Source organism: Leucopleurus acutus, assembly GCF_964270905.1.
Source record: "Leucopleurus acutus genome assembly, chromosome: 15".
Lineage (NCBI taxonomy): Eukaryota > Metazoa > Chordata > Mammalia > Artiodactyla > Delphinidae > Leucopleurus > Leucopleurus acutus.
Genome location: NC_139157.1, coordinates 38,119,401 through 38,140,761, shown reverse-complemented (window position 1 = coordinate 38,140,761; position 21,361 = coordinate 38,119,401). Strand labels below are relative to the sequence as shown.

At 35.9% G+C, this 21,361-nt stretch overlaps 1 protein-coding gene across 1 annotated transcript in view; it reads right to left on the bottom strand.

Moving 5' to 3' along the window:
* TRDN (triadin) overlaps nucleotides 1–21,361 on the bottom strand; it is a gene marked incomplete at both ends in the record, with an annotated part of 325,418 nt that overhangs the window by 259,582 nt on the left and 44,475 nt on the right. Inside the window, 3 exons of the mRNA XM_082855419.1 lie at nucleotides 249–431; nucleotides 8,790–8,849; nucleotides 12,275–12,328. Of these exons, the coding sequence (XP_082711545.1) occupies nucleotides 249–431; nucleotides 8,790–8,849; nucleotides 12,275–12,328 (297 nt within the window). The remainder of the gene's footprint in view (nucleotides 1–248; nucleotides 432–8,789; nucleotides 8,850–12,274; nucleotides 12,329–21,361) is intronic.

Below are 21,361 nucleotides of genomic sequence, written 5' to 3'. Positions count from 1 at the left end.
TAACTCAAATCCTCTTTTAAAAATGTTTCAAAATGCATCTTTAGATATGTGAACACAGTTTAGTATTTCTATAAATAAATTTTAATTCCCCAATTATTGTATTTTCCTTTCAGGTATATTCACTTATACAAGTCTTTTACTCCCACATAAAGTCTGATCTTGGTCTTTTTTCAGTTTTTAATTTCACTGCATCTGTTTCTTGCCCAATACTCTCCTAGAACCTCTGGCCACCTCCTCTGAATGTTTACCTTTCTGTTCATGCTTGGACACCACTGCAGCATCTTTCTTGTCCTTCTCTTTGGGCTTAGGTGATGTTTTCTGTGCTTCTTTTACTTTTGCAGCTGTTTGCTTCACCTTCTCCTGTTTTACACCTTTCACTTCCTTTTTAATCTTTTCTTCAGTCTTTTCTCTAGTCTTAGCTTTCTTCTCTTCTGTATGAGTTAAAGAAAAGTTGAATTTTATATATATATATATATATATATATATTTAACCAATGCAGCATTTCATCTTTCATTGGTTGTTAAGAACACTTTTAAAAGAAAGAGAACAGAAAAACGAAACAATTGTGTCACTGACATAAATACTTGTGACTATCATTTGATTTTTATATAGTTTATGAAGTGGCATGTTAGATTACTAAAAAAATGTAACTAACTTGAAAGTTGGACTCTTTCTTAATTTGTACATGAAAACATTACTTTTTAGGTAGTCAGGAACTAAGTATATCAACAAGGAAGCATTTGGATTCTGGAGGGAAGTATATATATAGACATGTTCAGTGAAAAGCCATGTCCATACCAAAGAGCCCAATAAGAGACCTTTTAAAACAATATGATCATTTTTGTCCACAACTGAAATATCTTAAAAGTCATTCAAGAAACTGAATTGTCAACACAATATTTTTTAAAGGTAACTATTATGAAGGCAAATGTAAAATTATTTGCACTGGTAATGACTAATAGAAACAAAACAATAAAATCCATTAAGGGATAACTCAGACATTCAGTCTCTAATGATGTGACTTTAAAGCGATGGAAAGAGAGCAAAATTAAGATGTTGGCTCCTGCTTATCTTAATTGAAAAATAATAATTCAGGTGACTTTTAAAGCCCTTAAATATATCCTAGAAAACAGAAAGTGCTATAAATTAGCATATATGTGAATATATATGAATTATGATACATATACATATATTCTATACATTCATATTTTATTCTGATATTATTACATGTATTGGGGGGAAGGGAACTGGGAATGTGAACTAATCAGTCTGCGAATCTTTCAATTATTTTAAAAAAGCAATAATAATATAGTACACATTTGTGGAAAGTGTTTGTAATAGAAGTTGCATATTGGACATTATTTATTCTATGGGATCACACATAATCACTAGACTTCATAGTAAGTCTACTATAGTGTTGGACCCTCTAATGTCATTTGCCCATGTAATGGGTAGCCTTTATTGTGACTCATGTTGAAGAATCTGATGAAAATATTATAATCAAGTCTCTTGACTTTAGTACACTAAGCTAGGATTTGAGACTAAGACAAGATAATATTATGAAGTCCTGCAAAGAGAAGAATGAAAATGCTAATGCTTGATGCTTGTGAAACCACAATATCACCTGTGGTGCTGCATTTAACTGAATGGACTCACACCTCCCAAAGCACTGTTAAACTTCGCAGGGAAATCTTGATGCTGTGTTAGGGGTAGGGGATATTTCTATCAAAATAAATTGGGAAACACTTAAGCTAAACTGGTTTCTTTACTATGGAATTTCTCAAAGCTAAAGTGCATTAAGAATCTTCAAGGAGGGAGATTATGCTACCCACTGTTTCCCAAAGTTACTGACCATAAAACTCTCATAGAAGCATCACCCAATTACTCCACAAACTTCCAACATCTTTGTGGCTTCTGTGACTACAGTCAACTGGGGATTTTCTTCTACTCCCTTTAAACCTTTTCTAAGTTTCCTTTACTGCTTTCTGCTCCTTCCTACAGCAGACACATACATTTCTATGACTGAAACCATCAGCTCTGTGCAAATGACTTTAAATCAACATCATTCCAGGACCCCACACCAAAATATTTATTCATTTCTGCTTGGAGAGAAAGTTCCTCTGAGATGGCCAACAGCACCTCAGAGTCATACAATCCACGTATGTTCACCTAACAAACCCCTCCAGAGAGCCTAGCATGACCTAGGCTCAGAGCCTGCTGCCAGCGGACTGAAGATTGGCGGGACAATGTTCCTATCTGAGGAGAGCTGACTAAAAGCCTGTGATACCCAATTAAAAAAATATGAAAACAAAACAAAACCACAAAACCCTCTGATATCTGGCTTCATCATTTCTCCTCTCATAGCATCTTTCCAAAAGTTTCTTCCTCCAGTAGGCTACTTTCTTTTTTAAAAAATATCTCATGTATTTTCCACATGTCAAATATTACCAAGCTATACTGTCTATGTTTTTCATATTTTACACACATATAAAATCCCTTTGTGCTCAATTCATATGCAGCAAATGACTCTGCCATTGGAATTAATCATTTCTTCACCCGAGATTAAATTTGTCTCAACTTTTTTTTAGGTACACGTTATTCCCTACTATTTATCTTGTATTACAGATGGCTGTTCACATATCTGTCTTCCCTACCATACTGAGAGCAACTTGAGGATAGGAACTATATTATTCATTTTTGTAGCAACATAATGTCTAACTAACACAGTGCTTTTTTCAGAGAAAACAAAGAATAAATGTTTATGAATGAACAATTTTGTTCATGTTTATGAATGAACAATCAAGAAGAGAAAACAGTAATTGTTTCACTATGTTCAGATCATGTGTACAACATACTGACATATAGATTACATATGTAAATATGTGTTTAGAAATGGGCTTGAAACAACCTGGAAAATTTGCCAACTGTTTTTTTGCTTATACTTTTTATATGTGAAATTATTATTTTGGTTACCCTAAATGGCACCTAGCTACTTCTTGTAGGTAGCAGTTGATTTAACCTTAGCTTTGTACTATGAAATTAAAGATATGTGAAATTAAGATCTACTTTTAGTGCCATTATAATTTATAAATGAGTAAAGGTAATTTTCTTAAACACAAGGCTACATCTAAAACAAATTCTTTTTTTAAAAAACAAATTCATTTTTATCAGTGGTTTTAAGTATAAAAATAACAAATTTTTCTCTATCTATTTTAGACATTTTTAGTGATCTTCATCTTTGAAACAGATAATGTTGCCTCACATTTAAACAAAAATGGGTGAGAACTCAACAATGATGTGGATATAATGTGGAAAATACCATAAAATTAAAGCAACACCCAACTTATATTTATTTTTATCAAACTGGGTAGGTGTTCTTAAATTTTGTACCAAATACTTTTCCTGATTTTTCTCAAAAAGAATTTAAGTGACATCTGCACTTAGGAGTTCATTTAGGAACAAAAAAGCAAAAAGAATTGTCATGTTCAAATCACCCAGCTCAGTTTAGGAAGACACTTAATTTAAGACTTTTATCAAATGGAAAACAAATGGTCTAACCAAAAGAATGACATCAGCATATTTGATCCAACTTTGGAATTAGTAATAACTGTTAGCATCTGAACCAGAATCAAAATGTCTTAAAGCAGGGAAACCGCATTACCCAATAAACATACTAACATACTATACATTTTGGGAGTTAGGAAATAACCCATTTCAACTCTCATTCATTAAGGAACTACCAGTTGCTTAACTTTCTCTCTCTCTCACTTATATTCTTATTAAAGTATTTGTGATTTTCAGCAGGCCGGGCTGACTCATGATGGCCCTTAACGATTCCCACCTTCTGGTATGCATACCCTTGTATAATCCTCTCCCCTTGAATATGGGCTGGCTTATGAATTTGCTGCTAACCCACAGTATGTGGCTTCCATGATTACTTTACATAAGATTGTTATTTCTGTCTTGCTAGCTAATTTGCTCTCTTGCTAGCTGAGTCGCTCTTGCTGGGTTTGATGAAGCCAGCAATATTGGTGAGACTCATGTGGCAAGAAATGAGGATGGTCTCCTGACAAAAGCCAGGAAGAACTGAGACTCTCATGCAACAGGCCTTGAGGAACTGAATCTTGCCAACAGTCATTTAAATGAACTTGGAAATAGTTCTTCCCCAGCTGAGACTTCAGATGGGACTGCAGCTCTGTCTAACACATTGATCTCAGTTTTGTGAGACATTGTAAAGCAGAAGACTGAGTTGAGCCATGTCCAGATTCTTGGCCCACAGAAACTGTGAGATAATATATGTGTGTTGATTTCAGCCACTAAATTTGTGGTAATTTTTTACACATAAAGAAATAATTAATGCAGTATTAAGTAAATATTTGTTAAAGGAATAATGGATGCTTGAAGGACTTTATTTAATTATCTTTGGAAAGAATACTTGATTTATACTCACTTGGGGTTTTGTCTTAGTTCAATTACATACTAGCTTTATAATCTGGACAAATTGTTTTCTCTCCCCAGAAGTAAATTTCTTCATCTGTTAAGTTAGGTAATTAATTGGGATAATCTCTAACATCCCTACTAGCTTTAAGTTTCAATTCATCCATCTTAACTTCAATAAAATGATGTTTGGTTACCTCACGTAAACATTTAGTAAAAAATATATCTGCCTCAAATATCTAATTATTTTACATTGTGTAGATAAACACATTAAATTTTGAAAATACATTCCAATTTTTATCTACATGCTTAGACCCTTGAAAATATACTAGATTTCTAAAATATACTGATCACATAAAACCTATATTTTAAAATACGAGGAGGGAGCAGGAGATAAAATGGCCAAGTAGGAGGACACAGAGCTCACCTGCCCCCATGAACACATCAAAAGTACATCTACATGTGGAGCAATTCTCACTGAAAACAAACTGGAGACTGGCAGAAAGACTTTTTTACAACCAAGCCTCTAAGAAAGATACACACAAAATCAGGTAGGAAGAGAAGCAATTAGGTTGTGACCTGTACCTCTAGAAGGGGACACAGAAGAGGAGAAGGATTAACTAGGCTTGCAGATTACCCCCTGGGGAGCGAGCAGTTCGAAACATATATCAGTCACTGCAGTGCTCGGGTCCGACACCAGGAGTACCAGTCCCCTTAGCTGGTTTGAAAACCAGTGGGACTGACAGCAGGGCTGTAAGAAACCTAGACTCTGCTCTGGAAGAGTACACACATGCTCACTTACTCCTGAAACAAAGCAGAGGAAGCAAACTGAACTGTCTGAGATTCTAGCCAGTTTCCAGCGACTACCCCAGCTCATGCCCCAGCCTAAGCTGAGCACCCACTCTAGCCAAGTTTGCTCTGTGGTGCAGTTCTACCCTAGGGCAAAGGCTGCCACAGCTGAGGAGAGTGCATGGTTATAAAGGATAGAGCCGGCTCCTCTTAATTGGGTGACAGCAGTCATTCCTGGCACTTATGGAGGCAGCAGATGGGGAGTGGACCAGAATTCTGACTGGGGTGCTGGGACCACCCCAGCCTGCACCCTGAAAAATGCTGAGTACACACTCCAGCCCCTCTTGCTGCAGCACTGCTCCGCTCTGTGCTGAAGGTGCCAATGCCCAGAGCAGGGAGAACACACACTTAGAGGGAACAGAGCCAGCTTGGTCCCAAACATCAGGGCTTCTCCTCCAGCAACTTGGGACCTGATCCAGTCCCCAATAGGGCGGTGCTAGCCTCTGAACAGAGGAGAAGCCCAGGCTCACACCTGGCTCTGGCCCTAGACCCTCCGTCTCCAGCTCCACATCCTACCACGGTGAGAGCTGCCTGCACAACATGGGGCAAGATGAGACTCATGCTCACGTCAGATTCAGCCCTCCCACAAAAGCCACTTGGCACATGCAGACTATAGGGGCACTCCCACATAAAGACACCCCTTCAAGACTGTTTCACCTAATTCCTGTTTCACCTAAATTTCATAGAGAAAATTCACCTAATTTCATAGAGAAAATTACTGTTTCACCTAATTTCATAGAGATAGTTGAGAAGAGAGAGGAATTTGTTTTAAATGAAGGAACAAGAAAAAAACTCTGAAAAAACATCAAATGAATCAGAGATAAATATTACCAGATAAAGAGTTCAAAGCATTAGTAATAAGAATGCTAACTGAATAAGTGAAAAGAATAGATGAACACCATGATAATTTTAGCAAGGAACTAGAAAATATAAAAAAGAACCAATCAGAACTGAAGAATATAATAACTGAAATGAAAAACACAATAGAAGGAATTAACAGCTGACTAGGTGATACAGAAGAATGCATAAGAGATCTGGAAAATAAAATAATGGAAATCACCCTATCAGAACAGCAAAAAGAAAAACAATTTAAAAAAATGAGAACAGTTTAAGGGACCTCTGAGACAACATTGAACAACCCAGTGTTCACATCATAGGGGTCCCAGGAGAAGAGAGAAAGGGGTCGAAAATGTATTTGAGGACATTATGGCTGAAAACTTTCTGAACCTGAAGAAGGAAACAGATATCCAGGTACAGGAAGCACAGAGGGTCCCAAAGAAGATGAACATCCAAACATATCATAATTAAAATGGAAAATATTAAAGATAGAGAATTCTAAAAGAGCAAGAAAAAAACAAAGAGTCGTACAAGGGAATCCCTATAAGGCTATCAGATGATTTTTCTGCAGAAACTTTGCAGGCCGGAAGAGAATGACCTGATATATTTAAAGTGCTGAAAGTAAAAAACCTACAACCTAGGATATTCTATCCAGCAAGACTATCATTTACAACTGAAGGAAGATAAAGAACTTCTCAGAAAAGCAAAAACTAAAATAGTTCATCAAGACTAAATAGGCCCTAAAAGAAACGTTGAAGGGTCTTCTCTAAGTGGAAAAGAAAAAGCTACAAGAAATAATAATCTATAGGAAAAGAAAAATCCCACTAGTAAAGGCAAATGTATAGTAAAGGCTGTGGATCAACCACTTAAATAAGCTAGTACAAAGATTAAAAGACAAAAAACTCATAAATTCATCTATAACTGCAATAAATGGTTATGGTATAAGCATGAAAATGTAAAACATGACATTAAAAATACAAAACGTGGGGCACTCACAGATATAGAGAACAAGTTAGTAGTTTACCAGTTGGGAGAGTGAAGGGAAAAGGGGCAAGATAGGAGTAGGGGAGTAAGAGGTACAACCCATTACATGTAAAGTAAATAAGGTACATGGATACAATACAGGAATATAGCCAATATTTTATAATAATTTTAAATGGAATATAATCTATGAAAATTTTGAATCATTATGTTGTATACCTGAAACTAATATAATATTGTAAATCAACTACACTTCTATAAAAAACATTAAATTTTTAAATTAAAACATAAAAATATTAAAAAGACAAATATTGTATGACATATTTATATATGGAATCTAAAAAATAATACAAATGAACTTATTTATAAAACAAAACAGACTCAGTCATAGAAAACAAACTTATAGTTACTAAAGGGGAAGTTGGGGAGGGATAAATTAGGAGTATGGATTTAATAGATATACTTCTCTATATAAAAACTAGATAAACAAGGATTTACAGTATAGCACAGGGAACTATAGTCAATATCTTATAATAACCTATAATGGAAAAGAATCAGAAAAATATATTTATATATTTATGACTGAATTGCTTTGCCGTATATCTGAAACTAATACAATATTATAAATCAACTATACTTCAATAAAAAATATATATAAATAAAATATGAGGAAGCAATTTGAATTTAGTAGATAAGACTGAACTATCAGAACCTGTATTTTTCTAACATCAAACGATTTGTAGACAAACTTAGAATAAAAACTAGTTGATGTAATCTTCCAAAGTTTATAACATTACGTTGATATTCTAACTGATTTTTTCTTTGGTGTATTATCAAGACAGTTAAGGCCCTCAATGCTTAAAATATTGATCAGGTTGATGCATTAACCTTCTTGGAAAAAGAAATCCTTAATTTTAGTGTTCTAAAATTAAATTCAAGGTGTAATACTGATCCAAACTGTAAACCAGATATATTGCACTGGTTTCCTCTTGTTACAGTAACTACCACAAATTTAGCTGCTTAACCCAGCAACCATTTAATATCTTCTGGTTTCCACGGTTCAAAAGTCTTGCCATAATGTGGCTCAAATAGGTTTTCTGCTTAGGGTCCACAGTGCTAAAATCAAGTTGTCAGCAGGGCTGCACTTCTTCCTGGATACTCTGGGGAAGAGTTGGCTTCCACACTTACTCAACATGTTGGCAGAATTCATTCCTTTCTCACACTTTCCATGTACCTCCCTCAATTTTCAAGCCAGTAGTGAGGGCCCAAGTCCTTCTGACACTTCAAATCTTTCTCTTCTGCCACATCTCTATGTTTTTAAATGTTCGCGAGATTACACTGAGCCCTAGATAATTCAGGATAATCCCCGTATTTTAGATCCACCTTAACTACTTCTGCAAACTCCTTTTACCATGTAATGTAACCTAGCTAAGGGGATGCCACCAAGGGATGAAGGTAATGGGGACCAAAATTCTGCCCCCCACATATGGGAAAGCTCTTCATTTTCTTCTCACATTTGGAGATGCTCTATTATTTTAAGTATTCAGTTTTATTATTCTTTTAGATATTAAATTTTAAGTGTAAGGCCAAATTAAATTTTATGTAAAGGAAATGGTGAATGCGTACAATCATCCAGCTACCTGTTACTCAAAACGTAATCTTTTAAAGTAAAAAGTATCATTTACCTTTTGCCACTGTCTTTGTTTCTGGTTTTTCTTTTTTCTCAATTTTTTCCTTGTGAATTGCTTAAACAGAAAATTTTATATTAGTATACACTCTTAATAGATTTCAAGCATTTTCTTTACTTCAGTATTATAGCCACCAAAATCATAAGCTAGTTTGAAGATTGATGACATTAATGAGCCCAATTCAGGAATAAAATATTACTAATTTAATAAAAACTGTATAAAACTTAATTTAAAAGACTTGGCATTAAGACTTAGAAAGCATTTTGAAAGCTAGTCTCACCCTCCTGTTTAAAGTTATCATTCTAAGTAGAATTTTAGAATAACAGCTTTCAGGAAAGACAAACAGAGAGAGTAATTTTATAAGAATTTGTTGAAAGATACATCATTTTATCAGGAGGAAGCACTGTCTTTACAATTAAAAGAAATAACTATCAGGACTACAGTTTTAAGAACACTGTGTCTCAACAAGGACACAATTGACTTTTAGGGAACAATTTCTCAGTATGAGGGATTGTCTTATGCACTGAAAAAATGCTTAGCTTCCCTGGTCCCCACTTACCAAATGCCCGTCACTCCAATGACATTTTAACAACCAAAATGTTTCCAAATACTTCCTAAGGGAAGCACCTATGGTTGAGAACCACTACTGGGTTATAAGGTAACCATCAAAGATTACTGATTGAGTGCAACTTCTTAACTGAATGGTACTTGACATGATACCTGAAACATTATACCTTCTAGTTGTTTATGTAATAGATTAATAACAATAATCAATAATTGTTTATAAAACAATATAAATTTATTTTATCAACTTCTATTTTATTTATATAGACTAGTAAAATCTTGTGTCTCTTAATGGTTTAAGTAAAGGAGTTCTGAGAAGTACAACAGTATGAGCAGGTTATCCTCATATTTCAAATGTATTAAACTGCGCGGTTTAGTAGTTTCCCAAATCACCATACATATTTCAACATTTACATAGTATTTATTAGAGAATAATAATGAGAGTTAAAGAAATTCTGGAAAATTAAATGATAAGAGATTTTAATTAAAATAGTTGGGTTAAGGAAAGAGCCAAATTATTAGAGTGAAAAATTGGAGCCCTAATTATTTTCATTTCTCTAACTATATAATACAAATATTAATGTCAATCAGTTTTACTTGTATTATAAAAGGAAAATGATATGCTTAAAATATGTATTTAAATAATTATTCTTTTAAAATACAGTCTATGAATGGTTTCCCCAGAATTTTGGAAAGATGATGTAAGCCTCATAGAAAGCTTAGGGCACAATGTCCAGTTGAAGTCCATGAGATCATGGCGGCTGCAGAGTTACCAAGACAGCAGTTTCCTTCCCCTCCAGGGTTTCAGCCTTTCTACCTCTCAGCCTGGCCCATAGTCATCTCCACTACCATTTGGGGTTATGAGTAACAGCTTGGACAATATTCGCTGAAGGAGGGCACAATTCACTCAAGGTCATTGGGCTACAGTATAACTTAGCTCATAAAAAGCGAACTCCTTTAATTGGTATACAGTAAATAAAAGGACACAAGTGTTTTGTTTCTGCTTTTGAATTTGGACAAATTTCCTTCAAATGTATAATTTAGGGGCAACAAATTCTCAATTATTTTTCAATGAAAAGTATTTAGCCATTGTAAAGATGGAAAGAAATCACAAGAAATATCAGATTATTTCATTTAGTCAGAGTACACAGAACCTGATGCTGATAATTCTATATAAGTCAATAGCAGGTAGGAAATGGACACCTGTTTCTAGAACAAAGAAGATGGCTGTATTGAAATTCATGGATATTATCACAAAATAAACATTAATAAAAGAACAACTATGTAATTCAAATTTTCAAATGTGAGTTTAGAATAAGGAAGAATGAAGCATGTTTCAACTCATCTGATTCCTAAGCATTGTAAAACGTTCTAGCTAAGTGGAATGTTTCACAAAATAAAATTTCTCAGTAAGCTATGTGTATTGTGGATACATAAATCAGCTGAAATTTAGCCTAAATATCCTAGACGTGATCCATTCTAAAACAAGAGCAATCAAATTAAGTTAGAACTTTATTTTACATCATATGTTAAAATAGATTTTTGATGAATTAAAGTTAAATGTGAAATATAAGCCTAATTTTTTAAACTTAGGCTTAGGAATATTAGTAATTACTGAATTAATCCTTGGATGAAGACTCAAGAGCAGAAATACCAAAAGAAAATATAAACATATCTAGCCCCATAAAAACTTAAGAACTTAAAACACATACATAGATCACACATATGCACTCACACATGTTTATTCACACAGATAGAAACCCTTACATTAACTACAAAACTAACTATATAAGAAATATATTTGTAGGGCTTCCCTGGTGGCGCAGTGGTTGAGAGTTCGCCTGCTGATACAGGGGGGACGTGGGTTCGTGCCCCGGTCTGGGAAGATCCCACATGCCGCGGAGCGGCTGGGCCCGTGAGCCATGGCTGCTGAGCCTGCGCGTCTGGAGCCTGTGCTCCGCAACGGGAGAGGCTACAACAGTGAGAGGTCCACGTACCGCAAAAAAAAAAAAAAAAAAAAAAAAAAAAAGAAATATATTTGTAAACGTAATAGATCAGTGATGTACACCCAAATGACACATACATGTATCATCAGGAGAAATGGGCAGTGAGTGTGAAGAGTTATACAGGAAATATGTATCACTAAAAATCACATTCAGATCCCTCAATCTACAAATAACAAGCAATTAAAAGATATAGTGGAAGAAAATATCTCTATTTAAATACTATGCAGCTTTTTAAAAAGAATGAGGGAAATATCTATTTCCTGATATGGAAAGATCTCTAGGGTACATTGTTATAAAGACAGAACACAGGACTAAATTTTGTGTAAAAATAGGGAGAGACAATAATGTATATTGTCTTCTAAATGCATAATGAATTTCTGAAAAGATGCACATAGAGCTCATAAAAGCGGTTTACTGTGTGTGTCAGTAGATAAGGAATGGGATCAGAGTGTGTGGGCAAGGCAGGAGAAAGCTTTTTGCAAGGTACCTTTATGTGTTAAACAATGAGTGTGCATTGCTTATTCTAAACAAATAAAAACTAAAACAGTTTTAAGTCCAGTCTAATATATAATCACAGAATGCAAGTTAAGGTAATGAAGTACACTTCCTTACCTATCAAATTGGCAATTATTTTCTGAAATAATATCCTCATTGTTGGCTAAAGCAATCTCAGAATTGCCAGGGGAAAAACTGATACATTTCCAGAAAGTAAACTGGTAACAGTTTGAGAGTCTTAAGTATTTTATTTCCTTCAATCAAGAAATTGTTCTTTTCACATATAATTCTAAGGAAAATTATCATAATACAATTTTTAAAAATTAATTCATGGTCATCTAAGTTCGGACACAAAGAAGAAACGGTCAAACGGTGACGGACCAATGAGTAAAAACCACAATAAGAATAACTCCATACCTTTCTTTTCAGGTTTTCCTTTTTCTTTGTCTTTTTCTTTCTCTTTGTGTGTAACTGGAAAGAAATAGACAATATTTTTCATTTAAATAAAAAGAATAAAAGATAAGATGATTGAATGGCAGTCTTTGATGTCAAAAACTTATCTACTGCCTTTGGAAATCTTTCTTTAACTAGCATGAGGTTTTACACAGGTTAAAATAATTATAGATATTTTAAATTTCTATTTTTATTTCATAACCAAGGACAAACTCATACCAAAACCAGGTCTGATTGCAAAGACTACCCCTCAACTTTTCCAAATCTTTAACTTCAATTTAATGAATTGGAAAAGTTTTAAAATGTATTATGCTATCTGCCAAAGAAGCCCAGCTCAGTACTGGAGGAACACCAAAACTGTGAAGACAAAAATACAGAGAGAATCTTCTGAACCTGAGGCAAAGAACACTCAATCTAGATAGTATATGTTTATCTTCTACAGGAGATTTCCATGCAAGTAGGTTTTGAAAATATACTGGAATGAAACTGGAATGACACCAAACCCTTTCAAAGAAAACAAAATTTAATTCAATATGAGCTATGATTCAATTAATTAATATAGTAGGGCTCAAATTTAAGTTATAATCTTCCCCCATAATTCAGTCATAGCTCTTATCAATGGTACCTCCAATTATCCAAACTAGAAACTTGGGACTCATCCAGGATTCATCTTTTATTTTTCATTTTTGTCCACTTGCCAAGCTTTTGCAATCCTACCTATTAAATATTCCTTTTACCCATCTTCTTCTATCCAATATTACACTCCCTACTTATCATTTATTTACATGAAAATATAGAAAGAGCACCAGCTATGTGCTAAAGACTTCGCTAGGCAAGACAGACTTCATCCCTATCATTATGATGTCAACAAGCTAATGGATGATGGATACTAAACAAATAATCCCAAAGGTAGTTAATCGCAGTTAGAATAATTGCTGTGAAGAAAATATTCAGGGTAGCATATCAATGTATAAAATGAGACCCAATCTAGTCTGTGTGCTTGGGGAAGGTCTGCTGGTAGAAATGATATTTGAGGATGTGAAAGATGAGAAGAAATTAACCTAGTAGGGGAGTAGGAAGGAGAAAGGGGAAAGAGACCACTTCAAAAGTGGGACTATGATGTCCTTCTTGGGCATATTATTATTATAAATGTTATTACACTAATATCCTGAATAGTGTCTTGAACACTTATATTTTGAGTTTTCTGAGTCTCAGAGTAGCCTTTCTAACATGAAAATCTGATCATACCATTGATCCGATACAAGTGTTAGTATCTCCCTCATTGCTTAGCATGGTAATCTGTCACATGGTAGGTGCTATATCAAATATAAAAATATTTCATTGTTTTAGTGATCTGACATTTGCTTATCAATCCAATCTTACCTACCAGGAATTTCCCCTTGAACTTTACATTCCAGTTATAACAAAATGTTTGGGATTCCATAAACATGCCACATGCCCTCCTAATGCCTTTGCATCTCTGTCTGCTTGTGCCTTCACTTAGATTTCCCACACCCACATTTCCTCTGTTCCATGTACCGTTTCAGTCCTGGCTCAAATGTCTCTTCCTCTGCAGAGGGTTGGTTGATCTCTACTTATTCCATATGCCAACTGCACCATGTGCATAATTCTATCTTATCCATTAAGTAATAATACAGCAATTGTTCATAAATCTGACTCCCAAGAAGGTGAACTCTCTTTAGGGGCTATGCCATATTGTTTTATTTTTGTATCCTGGCTCATCACATGGTGTCTGACTCACAGTGGACTCTTAATAGATATTCTTGAACAAGGGAAATTCTAAAATATTATAAGAAGAGCTATTTTCATCTTCTAGTACAATTCTATTTACTGATGATTTGTATGGATATAATACGCACTGCTTGCTTCCAATCATTTAAATATTTTACAATCTGTTAAAATTTCTTTAAACCCAGTGAGAAACAGAAGAGAAAAAAAAAATCGTAGATCATCTAGACATTATTTTTCCTTTCCGCATTCAATGGTTCTTCTGGGTTTTCTAAGTTTCTAAGTTCAATATAAAAATCTCACAAAATAAGAGCAGGACATCAGCACTCACACATGGCCACAGATAGCTTACTTCGGTTCCTTTGGATCACTATTAATTAAGCTGAAAAGCAAAAGAAAATCTTGGCAAAAACAAAGCCTCTTTTAAAGTTTCTCTAGGGGAAAGGAAGTTTGCATGAGATAAGCTGTGCTTTCGAAAAGCTGATTGGCAAGACCCCCAGGAGAAAACCTAATCTGTGTTTCTGCCTCTGTGAAGGACCAGACCTCAGCCACCTCCAACAGCTGGTTGTCCATTCCACTAAAGGATTTTCCGATTGACGTGTGCATGGGTATAAATGGGAGAATTAATACAAAATCAGAAGAGTAAGGGGTCTGAATTCAGGCTCAAATTAGCATATTAATGCCTTATTCCTGTTACCCTGGGGAAAAATCCAGTTCCTCGCAGTCGAAGTTTTGATTTACAGACACAGTGCTGTATGCTGGAATTTCATTATCCTCCTCAGAAATGGTACCATAATACTGCTTAGTGAAGCAGCTGGAACCACATGCTCTAGGGAGCTGTTCAACATGGCAGGGAGCCACTGAAGCTTCTTGGATGGAAACTTCAAACTTTGGCAAGACTGAGCTCAAACACTAAGCTTTGAAATTGCTTTTATCAAAATAGTGCCACCATCAATAACTGCCTTAATAATCCCTCTAAAACAAAAATAATTTGCTGCAACAATTGCATTTGCTCATGCATCTCTTTGCTTAGAACTCACAGAAGTTTTCATATGAAAGAAGAAAAAAGTACCTTCCTCGTCACCAGCTCTGTTTGGTAAGTTACATCTTAGCTAGGATAGTTTTAGCTCAGGACAAAATAAGCTTGTTGCACCTGCTAGAGCTTACTTTGTTTGTCATCCTTATTTACAAAAAACAAAATTCCCTTCGGCATGCTGATAATTAAAAACAAATGGAATACACAAGTTGGAATGGCCCTGATGTTTGCCATCTGAGTTGGCATGGCCCTGCTGTTCCTGCACTTGCCCAGACTCTGACCTTTCCCTGGCCAGAACACTCAGCTCAGCTCAACTCTGAAGCACGTCTCTCACCCTCCCCATATGTTCTCTCTCCAGTACTCTGCCAGCTGTGCTCTGTGCTTTCACAGCTCTTGGCCCTGGCAACCCCCCAGGCGGGCTCTGTGTCCTTTTCTGAAGTGTATCAGAGCTCAGAGTGCGCCTGACCCTGGGTTCCTAACGGGCAAAACACGCTCAAGGGGCCAAGTAGCAGGCATTAGGGGCCAGGTTGTCAGAATCCTTTGCAGATCTCTCTGCTCTGAGTTCGAAACTCAAAAGTGTTGGCATCAAAAGTTTTAAAGTACTGATTTGTATAGGCTACTCTATTCTTCAATTGACGGTTAGCAAGAAAATTTAATTAAGTGAAACTCTGGAACCTCGTATTTGACTTCAGCGCTATTGGACTGGACTAAGCTTGAGTGTATGAAGCAAAAGGAATTGGATAGATAAGCACGTAACAACTACACCTTTGCATTAGAAAACACTTTGGGGAGCACAGCTACCTGTAATAGATTTTGCTGATTTTTCCTTTAATTAATTTCTCTGTTTCTCAGATTTCTGGCACTGCTGTTGAGAGAGGTATTAGCCCTGAAGTGGTCTATAAATTTTAAATAGGTCAACATTTTAAACAGTTTCATAAAATTCGTATACACACGTTTCAATTCATCATTTTTTATGAAAGAGCAAGATACATATTCATTTTAAACCATTTGAAATAATTATCCTTTAGCCACCACTAAACAAAAATGCCAGATGTACTCGTGGTTAGTGTATATCTCTGTGTTTCTTTTTTCTTTTTTTGTCGAATTTCCATTCTGTGCTAAGACAAAATGATCTACACACTTTATATGATAATGATGAACTCAGTAGAAAAGCATTCTTGAGTAGAGAAAATTCTCAAAGATTGTATTATTCATTCTTCTTAAAGGAAGAATTTATCATTTTTACTTTAATATAAGTACACAATTTTAGAGCTGATAGGAACCTAAGAGATCTATTAGCCTGAAGTTCTTTGTCCATTGATAAGAAAATACAGCCGCATAAGTGTCCATGGCAGAGTAGAAGAAGAATTCAGTTATTATGTTGCTAAACTAGTACTCTCCCCACAAGATTATGCTGCCTTGTCCATCCCACATCCTGGGCAGACTTGTTCTTATGAGCCGAAGTGTACTGACTAGATTCTCCAAGCATGTTATCTACAATCTAACCTACAATAATGCACACACTTCTTTTTCATAATAAAATTACATTTGTTTATGTATTAAAGTGAAGATTAGGCAAATTACCTAAAGTTACAAAGCTCATCTGATACATATGCTTTCAATCACAAAATAGATTTTTTTAATTCTAAAGGATTAGTTTTACTTTCAAGTCTGATGTAATTGTATGGGTAATTGCCCCTTCACCTGGGGCTACCTGGCCATAGTCAGAACCATAATGATTTCCTCATAAGCAAACAATCGCTATGCAGAAGGAGATACATAGCTTTGTATCGGGCCTTCCGTTCTCATTTTACAGGTTTATCATTCACAGCAGCCAAAGAAGAAAATAAAATATATTTTGTACTTTAAGGAGAAAATTAAGTACAGCTGAGAGAAGGCAAAAGTAAATTTATACAACACAGGCTAACTAAATTAACCTGTGGGCTCTGAGAGCATTTTCACAAAGGGCTCCAGGATATTTAGATACATTTTAACGTCCTGCCCTCTTTGGCTTTTGAGCCTCATCTTCAGCCCTATGCCTTTGCCAGCCTATGATTCCGGTCCTTTAATTGTCCCTCAGAAAGGATCCTAAACCAGTCAGTCAGGATGAGTGTTCTCTATTAACCCTCTTGAAAAATGTTGCCCTGACTTTGTGCATGTGATACTGTTATGGGTTTAATTACGTTAGCGAGAAAAGATATGCCGACGTCCTAACCTCCTGTACCTCAGAATGTGATCTTATTTGGAAATAGGGTCTTTACAAGAGGTAATCACGTTAAAATCAGGTCAGTAGGGTGGCTCCTAATCCAATATGACTGGTGTCCTTATGAAAAGGGGAAATTTGGACACAGAGACAAATATGCACAGCAAGAAGGGACAGAGATGCAGGGAGAACACCATTTGAAGGGAAAGGCAGAGGACTGGAGTGATTCATCTACAAGCCAGTGAATGCCAGCAAACGCCTCCGAAGCTGGGAAAAGCCGCAGATTCTCCCTCACAGCCCTCTGAAGGAACTAACCCTGCTAAAACCTTGACTTTGGACTTCTAGCCTCTCTAACTGTGAGACAATACATTTCCGTTATTTTAAGCCTCCCAGTTTTTGGTACTTTGTTACAACAGCCCTAGGAAACGAACACTAACACTAGTCACTGGGCTTCTCTTGTGCTCCTTTAACCAAGTTCCCACCTGGTTCCTTGAGGACTGACCCCTGACCTAGCCATCTGAGTTGGCATCTTAGTTCCCAGTATGGTGTTTGGAACAAAGTAAGTGCAATAAAGAAATTAATGTGTATTATTGCCTAACAGCTATAGCAAGTTTTTCTATTTACACCATCTGTCTGCCAGGACACTCCCCCATTCCCACCAACTGGCCCACTCAGATGTTAACTACATGCCATTCATCAGCACACACTCTGCTGTGTAAATTTCCTCACTGTGCCTGAGGGGTCAGCTCCTCAGCGAAACACCTGATAACCTAGGTGGATGTAGCAGACACCTATTGCTCTGAATGCCTAAAAGGCCCTACTTTTGGCTAGGAGCCATCCTAGAGAGACAAAATTCTCTCATCTAGTTATATGTTTATCACCAGGTTCTAGTCTTTTCTGGTTTACTCTGTTCTATGAGTATACTGACATGTTTAATAGTTAAATAGAAGCCTAAACGGTGTCCGAAGCCAACAATAAAATTTGCAATTGAAAAAGAAACAAGACAATATGCAATAAAAGAGTAACCACATGGAGGGAAAAAGCAGAGGAAAGTAAAAAAATAAATTACTATTTTTCTCTGGAGAACTGAGTTTTGCTTGTATCTTTCTTTTTCTGCACTTTCCAAATTGTCCAAATTAATCTGTGTTACTTTAACCTATACTATTATACATTTATTGTGGGTGTTTATGATTACATGTTACAGATAGTTTTTGTTTTAATATGGAGCTCACTGCCAAATTCTTCAATTGCCTCTGACCAAATAAATTTGCCATTACAATGGCCCAATTAAAGCCACATAATTGTATACACTTGAAAATAAACACAGATTGTCAAAGGAAGAGCTCTCCATAGAAATCAAGTAAATATTAACAAAATAGAGAAAATGAATGCTTTATTAATTCATTCATTAATTATTTCAACATGCATTGAATGTGTTTCATCTGTTTGGCACTTTGCTAGATATTAGAATGATTTTTAATTTAATATAAGGACACAAATTCAGAGCTGATAGAAAGCTGAGAGACCACTGAGCCTGAATCTCTTTGTTCACGAATAAGGAAACACACAATCGTAAATGTCAACATCAACCTAGAACATATAAAAAGACAAACACAGTTCCTGCCCTCAGTGAGCTAGATCAATATACTCACAATTAAAATTTGGTGTCAAAATGCTTTAAAGGCTGAAAGCAAGGATGTAACTGTAGCAAGGAGGGAGTACCTGAATGCCCACAGAGTGAGGGACAGCAAAGGAGGCCTACTGAAGGAACAGATGTTCCATCTGAGAATCAAAGAAATGAGCAGAAGTCTGCCAAGTGGCCGATGGTCAGAGAGAACAGGTATATAAAAGCACAGAGTTATTAGACAGCAGCAGTGCTGGCTTAGGAACTGCCCAAAAGTTCAGCCTGCCTATGGCATGGGAGGTGTTGGTGGGATGTGGAGTGAGGTGGTGAGGGGAGCAGGGGGAGAGCTGGGAATGCAGGGGGTGGATGAGCTTGCAGAGTAGGGAAGGTAAGTGGCAAAGTGGACAAAGCTGACCACTGGCTATCTATCAGTGATCATATGATGAGGGCCTTTTATGTCATGACAGTGTGGCTTTTATCTCTAAAGCACTGTGACGACAACAAATGGATTTAAGCCCGTGAGCGTGATTAGCATGGCTTTCAGGGGTTAATGCAAGGAAATCAGTTAAGAAGTAACAGTCATAACCTAATTGGGAGATGACTGTAGAGGGGATAGTAATGGGAGAGGAGAGGTGAGAATAGACTAAATTATAATTAAGAGAGAGGATGACAAAGGGCCATGCAGGATTGGACTTTGGTATTGAAAGAGACCAACAAGTCTATGGCAGGGATTGGAACTCAAATGCCTTCAGAGATAAAGCAGATAAATAAATGTCTACTCCAGTAGTGATGAGAGTGGAGGAGATTGGTGCAGGTCCCACCTAAAGACATCCAGGTATAAGTTATGTTAACATACTGGTTGGCCAAAGAGAACCTCTGTGGGATATACTTGAACTCCAGGCTAGGTGCTTAATTGAGAATATTAATGAGATGGCTACTCATCTGAAGAGGTTGACTTGAATTCTAGCCTTACCTCCCAAACATTAATGGAACCAGGATGGAGTCTGCACATGAATATATATATATATTTTTAAACCTATCCAGATGATTCTAAAGTCCAGTCAGGATTGAGTACCACTACTGGCCAAAATGACTCCTAGCTTTTTAGCTTGAATAACTTGGGTGAATCGTGATGTTAATTTTCAGGACAAAGAATACAGAAGGATGAAGACATTTTGTGCGATAGAAGTTAATACATCAGCTTCTGTATAACAGATCTCTTTATACTCTGATATTTGCTGGCTTCTCTATAATCATTTTGGGCTTATCTTTTCTTGTAAGAGTTCAAAATGCTTTGATAACAACTTAAATTCCTAACTATCCATCATATATAACCATAACTGACAGAATGTGGCATAGAGAAAACATGTATTTATCTAGACATAGGAACAGCTATAAAACCACATTTATTTTCACTGAACTACTTGGGAATAGAAAGCAGGCATTATTCTATTCTACCTGTATGAGGAAACTAAGCAGTAAAATGAAATTTTTGTTCATATTCACACAAAAAATTGTGGAAAAAAGTATCTCTGAAGCCCATTTCACTGTTGAACAGCTGAAGCTCCATTTTCTCTTTCTTGAGAAACATTCACTTTCCCAAACTATATTTGATCTATTCAGGAAATATATTCAGGTACCAATCTCTAGCCCAGCCTTTGAGGAATTTATTTTAAACTTCAGCCAAATGCACTGTTTTAATTATGCAAGACTCACTAGTTTAAAAAACCCTCTCTACAGCCCACTGCTCAGTCTTTTAACAGCAGGATTCTAATAGAGCCAAGTCCAAAACGCAAATGGTACCATCTGCATCACAACATCCACTCCAGGAGCATTGCTATTAAATTAGTAGTACAGTCTGCAAGATAAAACAGCAGACTCCCCAATCATGTGGAACCAATTGAATTTCTGTTTAACCTCCAGCAGATAGAAACACATAACCAGTTCAGTGATGGCTAGCTTAGCCAATCCGTACCCAAGAGCTGTGTCCAATTTCCCTGACCAAAGGAATTAAGAACGAAAAAAAAGGGAAAAGGAACAGAAATAAGACATTAGTTCCCTGAGTACAAATATAAATAGGTTTCAGTTGAGTAAACTTCATTGTCCCTGGTTGTATAAGGATTGGCTGACCAATCTGGAACTAATTCAAATATTAGGATTAAAGACATAATATCTGCAGAATGATTTGAGCTCTTCACAAAAAGGAAGTTCATGAAGTATATTAAAAAAGAAAACATGGTATTTTAATGTAGATTCACATATTGGTATAATTTCAGGTTAATTAGAACTTCTATTATTTGAAACTATTACTGGCAACTTTGATGTTTGTGCAGGTAATTTTGTACTAGTCAGTTTTTGACATCATAAATATTAGACAACATTCAATTTTTATCCTAGGAAAATTCTTTCATTTTCAGCTCTATCACACAAATACAGCAA